Here is a 6,304-nt window from a genome sequence, read left to right as displayed (position 1 = left end):
CGCATAAATTAGGCTATTTGTGCCATTTTGTGATCTAATGCAAAGCTTTAAAAAGATGTTAGAGGAAATAACAGCTCCTTCTGTTACCTCACACTGTCAGAAATACATATGTATGGTTACTATGGTAACATGTTAGGAGGAGACAACAATGAGGAGAGCAGGATACAAAGATAATTCCAATGTTGTTGTATTAGTAATATGTTTGTTGTGAAATTAATAAAAATGGTTGAACCATAGCAAACAAGTATTTTGTCAAAATTAACCAAATGAGCTGCATAAGAATGAAAAACAATTAGACTTATGTGGAGTAGATAACCAAATAGCCAATTCCCTTCACTCTTTTAATCCATAAAAAAAGATAGTGTCTGACAGGTGGGGAGAATGAAAAAAAAAGCCAGTCCGTAGTCAGAAATGAGCATTGCTTCATTTCTTGTCCTTCTTATCTTTCTTAGTGTCTCCCTTCTCTTTCTCCTTCTCCTTCTCCTTTTCCTTGTCCTCTTTCTTCTCTTTCTTGCTGTCATCTTTTTCCTGGCCTTCCTTCTTCTCTGCATCTCGGTTGGCGATCTTGTTGTTGATGAGGTTGTGAAGAGCAACCACGGAGCGGATGAGTGAAGCCAGGTAAACCACCAGCATCTGGTCATTGGTCTTAAGGTAAAATGCCTTGATGAACTCTTGAAGGTTGACGTCAGGCAGCAAGTTGAAGACGTCCTGCAGCTGGTAGATGATCTGGTGGTTGATGGGCAGCTTACCTGCGGCAACTTTGTCCAAATACCCTTTGATATCCACTAACTTGCAGTTGAGGCCCTTTAGGCCATGCACCTGGTTGGTGATGCGTTGAGACAGGGTGCCAACTGTTGTGTCCTTGATGTCTCTGGATAGAGATACAAAACATTTTATTTTAGAAACTTGCCTGTTTTAAGTCACCCCGTTTCCCTTTTTGGTGGCAAAACTGGCCTTACATTTTTATGGTAAGAATCAGACTTGGGTTCAAATACTAGTTCAAATTTTTCAGTTACTTTCACATACATTTAAAGTACAGTCCAGTCAAAGTTTGGACACACCTACTCATTCAAGGGTTTTTATTTATTTGTACTATTTTCTACATTGTAGAATAATAGTGAAGACATCAAAACGATGAAATAACACATGAAATCAAGTAGTAACTTATATTTTGATCTGTTTAAAAAACAAATAAATATTTTAGATTCTTCAAAGTAGCCACCCTCTGCCTTGATGACAACATTGCACACTCATCGCATTCTCTCAACCAGCTTCACCTGGAATGCTTTCCCAACAGTCTTGAAGGAGTTCCCACATATGCTGAGCACTTGTCGGCTGTTTTTCTTTCACTCTGCGGTCCAACTCAGGTCGGGTGATTGTGGAGGCCAGGTCATCTGACGCAGTACTCCATTACTCTCCTTCTTGGTCAAATAGCCCTTACACAGCCCGGAGGTGTGTTTGGGGTCATTGTCCTATTGAAAAACAAATGATAGTCCCACTAAGGGCAAACCAGATGGGATGGCGTATTGCTGCAGAATGCTGTGGAAGCCATGCTGGTTAAGTGTGCCTTGAATTCTAAATAAATCACTGACAGTGTCACCAGCAAAGCACCATCACACCTCCTTCTCCATGCTCCATGCTTCATCCGTTCACCTACTCTGCATCTCATAAAGACAAGGCGGTTGGAACCAAAAATCTTACATTTCGACTCCTCAGACCAAAGGACATATTTCCACCAGTCTAAATGTCCATTGCTCGTGTTTCTTGGCCCAAGCAAGTCTCATCTTATTGTTGTCTTTTATTAGTGGTTTCTTTGCAGAAATTCGACCATGAAGGCCTAATTCACGCAGTCTCCTCTTAACAGTTGATGTTGAGATGTGTCTGCTACTTGAACTCTGTGAAGCATTTATTTGGGCTGCAAAGGCTGGTAACTTCAATGAACTTACCCTCTGCAGTAGAATTAACTCTGGGTCTTACTTTCCTGTGGCGGTCTTCATGAGAGCCCGTTTTATCATTGCGCTTGATGTTTTTTTTGACTGCACTTGAAGAAACGTTCTTGAAATTGTTTGCGTTGACTGACCTTCATGTCTTAAAAGAAATAATGCGGTTGTTTCTCTTTGCTTATTTGAGCTGTTCTTGACATGATATAGACTTGGTCTTTTACTAAATAGGGCTATCTTCTATATACCACCCCTACCTTGTCACAACACAACTGATAGCCTCAAAACCCATTATGAAAATAAATTCCACAAATTAGGTGACTGGTACTGTACGTATTCAGAAACATTTTACTTGAAAAGTAGTTGAATATTTTAGAGTACACTGAACAAAAATATAACCGCAACATGTAAAGTGTTGCTCCCATGTTTCATGAGCTGATGTCAACATTGTGAATAGAGTGCCCTATGGTGGTGGCGGGGTTATGGTATGGGCAGGCATAAGCTACAGACAATGAACACAATTGCATTTTATCGATGGCAATTTCAATGCAAAGAGATACCGTGTCGAGATCCTTAGGCCCACTGTCGTGTCATTCATCCACCTCCATCACGTTTCAGCATGGTAATGCACGGCCACATGTCTCAAGGATCTGTACACAATCCTGGAAGCAGAAAATGTCCCAGTTCTTCCATGGCCTGCATACTCACCAGACATGTCACCCATTGAGCCTGTTTGGGATGCTCTGGATCAACACGTACAACAGCGTGTTCCAGTTCCCGCCAATATCCAGCAACTTCGCTGGAGGAATGGGAAAACATTCTACAGGCCACAATCAACAGCCTGATAAACACTATGCAAAGGAGATGTTTCGCTCTGCATGGAGCAAATGGTGGTCACACCAGATACTGACTGGTGTTCTGATCATGCCCCTATTTTTTATTTCATTTTTTAAAGGTATCTGTGACCAACAGATGCATATCTGTATTTCCAGTCATGTGAAATCCATAGATTGAGCCCTAATGAATATATTTAAATTCACTGATTTCCTTATATGAACTGTAACTCAGTAAAGTCTTTGAAATTGTTGCATGTTGCATTTATATTTTTGTCCAGTATATTTAGAAATACACTTGGAAAGCATTTGAAAATACTCAAATACACTGTCTCAAATACACACCCATGCACTTAACACAGATATTTGAAAATAGTATTTGAAAATGGTTTCAAATACAATTTGGTAGACGATTTGTTTTTGTTTTTACAAATAAACATTCAAATACTCAAATAAAAGTACTTGTTTTGGGCTGTGTATTTGAAAATACTCAAAGAGAATAAAGGTATTTTAAATACCAGATAATCAAATATACATGTATTTGAACCCAGGTCTGGTATGAAAAAAATTTAAGCAATAATACAAGGACAGTAATTTACATATTGAACTTCTAGACCAATGACAAGAACAAACACATTGACCACATGCATGGGCCCAGTCTTACCGTAGTAAATGCTCCACGCCCACTTCCTCTGCTTCTTCAGCACCAATCTCACTGGTGACATGTTCAAAGGTCTTGGATGTGGGAGTGCCATCCTAAAAAGAAAAGGAATGTTACAACCATTAGACCTTCAAGCAAATTTGCAGGTTTTCCTCAACATTAAAGCTCAAAAGGCATCCGTTGCTCCACAACCCTTAACTTAAATTTGTACAGTGACATTCTTTCTAATCCTACAATTTTTTGAATTCACTAAGTTGTAGATGCAAGACTGAGATGCAGCATAAACCTTTGTTGCAGAGGTAATAGTAGAGAATTGTAGTTCCACTATTACATTCATTCAATAATTCCACTGATAAAAACGTACATCATGCACTTCCTCCACAGATATGTAGGCCTCCGTTGGTAGACCCAGGTCTTTCGGTTTCACATCAATGATGACTAAAACCTATAAAGGACCAAAAAATCTAATTAAAATCTTTGTACCATAGTATGTTTACTCATATCAGTGACATCAGTAGTAAAAGGTAATTGCTAAGTAAAAAAATGACATAAATGAATATATTGTACTTATACTTACAGAATTGGTACAATATTGCTTCACGAGTTCATTGATGGCAATGTCATTCTTGTGTAGTTTGGGTCCTGTGTGATACCAACCAACTATTCTTTCTCTTGCTGAAACACAATGGGAATACATGTTTAATCTCCAAATCACATTAACAAGTAAATTCTAGTGTTGTTAAAATGCATACTAATTTACAAAGAACTCATCTAACCATTGACTTTCTTGAACATGTTGTACATGTTCTCCAAATAGTCATGGTCCAGGAACCACACAGAATCATCCTTGTCATCCTCGTCAAACGGCACTGGAAGGAGGGGGGGGGGGGTCAGCCAGATCAACAAGATACCAGAGTGTAATCAAATAATGGACTGTGGTTGTAGAAATAGGTCACGTTAGGAAACTCACCTGCAAAGCTGTTGGACACATCAAGAACCTTCTTATGCCATGAGCCGAGAAGTACACCCACAACCCTCTTCTGACTTCCAACTTTACCGATTCTGATCAAATACAGAATGAGAGTAGGCTGTTAGCTACAGACACAGAGTTTCTGAACTGTCTTTGCTACAGACGTGACAGTGACATCCCTGACTAGAGAGCGCGGATGAGGCTAACGCGTTATAAGCTGGTTAACGTTAGCTAGCTACAATAGCTAATAAAGTGCATAAAACGATGCACTAACCGTAGAGGAAACCTGCCATTTGTGTAATATGAGAACTTGTGTATCTAGCTAGCTACTAGCTATACTGGATAGCATTAGGTGAACCATAGCCTTCTGAGGTGAATCAGCTAGTTAGCTACACAGTAGCTAGTTAGCTAACGTTAGTTTGCTTGCTCTACGTTAATTTACTGTCGCTAGCTAACGTTAACGTTAGTTAGCTAGCTACACTTTACTGTTATTTGGGAAACAACAATGAGTCCACATTTTTGAACAATCATCAACAACTGTCTAGCTCATTCGAATCATTTACCTGTTAAAATGATCCACCACACTCAGGAGCACCAATGGATGGACAATCACTTTCTCAACAGCCAAATCCGGCATGTTTATGTGTGAATTAAATTCAATAGAAAATATTTTCGCGATAGAGAACAACAATCACCGTCAGTGCTCCACAATCCCACAATCCTTCGCGTAGGGTCATGTGACCAAAGGGGATTGCTTTGTCAAAACTGCGCAAAAAATGCTCCGTTGGGTTTTAACGTGCATTTTGCATTCATTTGAATACGCTTTCAAAAACATTTTTAGGCGGGCGAAATATCTTAATTTGACATCCAATTTTTTTACCTAAATGAGTCGAGAATATACTTTGTGTAGATTCATTGCGAAGTTCATGTTCAAACTTTTTTAGTATTGATTCCTCCATGGGTTGGGCTGTCCCTGGTTTTAACACTAGAGGGCTGTAAACGCATAAATAATAACTCTTACCCCCGTCCCCTCCTTTCATAGTTTGATTCTAGCATGAAAGTGCGGTTGAATTTAGACATTTTACCTATTTTCAATGTTGCTCATGATGGCCATACAGACAGGGATCTTGGTGGACAAATCAATCAATAAATTGTATCCTAATTTATTTCCCATTTTTTATAGCTGTAGCTCTTAGAGTTGGTGCTTCACTTTATACTGAACTATCTTCTCGCGTTTCTTTAGAGTAAATAATAATCCGCCTTTGGTAACTTCATTACCCTCATGCTCATCCAAGGTTAGAAGTAGTTGCCACATGTTGTGTGCATGACATGCTTCACCCTGGGTGTGTTATCTAACGGTACACAATATTTCGAATTTTGGTTGTCTGGTATTTTCTACAAAGGTTGATGAGGCTTCTTGTGATGGAGGAGTTAGGGTAGTGCCTTTATACACTAATAATGAGCAGTTTATAAACTACTTATAACCCTCGTTATAAATCCTTAGGTTGTTGGGTTGCTACAAGCTGGGCAGGGAGCTATTTTATCGCAGGCCTACTGTCTATTTTACTTCAAATGTAGCCTACCGGTAAAACATTTTTTTTATTAACCGTTTTTGGAAGGGTGGTCAGAGAGGCCTGATGATCATCAAAATCAGGGGGCAAATAAAGGCATTAAATCCCAAGAACAGGGTCATAAACACTAAGGCCGCAGGTCGTTTGAAGTTTATTTTTCAGTGTTCCTTTCTTTTTATAGAAAGAGTAATGAATGAACTTGTAAATTTGAAACAACTGACAAAACATTATTAACTCAATGCACTGAGAAAGTAATGATCAAATACAGATTTAGACCATGGCATGTGAATGGCTATTTTAGGAGGCATGTGGTGAGTGCAGTGGTGAGA

General features: G+C 39.1%; 1 protein-coding gene across 2 annotated transcripts; it reads right to left on the bottom strand.

Annotated features, from left to right (window-relative positions):
- Positions 1-171: 171 nt before the first annotated feature.
- On the bottom strand, positions 172-5,145 carry LOC129854282 (26S proteasome non-ATPase regulatory subunit 7-like). Of its 2 annotated transcripts, XM_055921156.1 has the most exons (7): positions 4,968-5,144; positions 4,405-4,496; positions 4,211-4,303; positions 4,012-4,109; positions 3,799-3,879; positions 3,438-3,529; positions 172-871 (listed from the first exon to the last, which is right to left on the bottom strand). In XM_055921156.1, the coding sequence occupies exons 1-7, from the start codon at positions 5,039-5,041 to the stop codon at positions 424-426; spliced, it is 978 nt and encodes a 325-aa protein (XP_055777131.1). In that variant the 5' UTR covers positions 5,042-5,144; the 3' UTR covers positions 172-423. The 2 variants fall into 2 exon arrangements, with proteins under 2 accessions (XP_055777131.1, XP_055777132.1); XM_055921157.1 differs by lacking the exon at positions 4,211-4,303 and having other exon boundaries at positions 4,968-5,145.
- Positions 5,146-6,304: the final 1,159 nt, after the last annotated feature.

Source organism: Salvelinus fontinalis, chromosome 4, assembly GCF_029448725.1.
Source record: "Salvelinus fontinalis isolate EN_2023a chromosome 4, ASM2944872v1, whole genome shotgun sequence".
Taxonomy (NCBI): Eukaryota; Metazoa; Chordata; class Actinopteri; order Salmoniformes; family Salmonidae; genus Salvelinus; species Salvelinus fontinalis.
This window is presented reverse-complemented; position numbering and strand designations above follow the sequence as displayed.

What these genes read in the sequence shown, in the direction of transcription:
- LOC129854282 (XM_055921156.1), bottom strand. Translation starts at nt 5,041, where the DNA reads ATGCCGGATTTGGCTGTTGAGAAAGTGATTGTCCATCCATTGGTGCTC. An exon ending in GTGGTGGATCATTTTAACAG is followed by an intron (nt 4,497 to 4,967) that starts GTAAATGATTCG and finishes GTATTTGATCAG; the next exon opens with AATCGGTAAAGTTGGAAGTC. An exon ending in GGCGTGGAGCATTTACTACG is followed by an intron (nt 872 to 3,437) that starts GTAAGACTGGGC and finishes ATCTCTATCCAG; the next exon opens with AGACATCAAGGACACAACAG.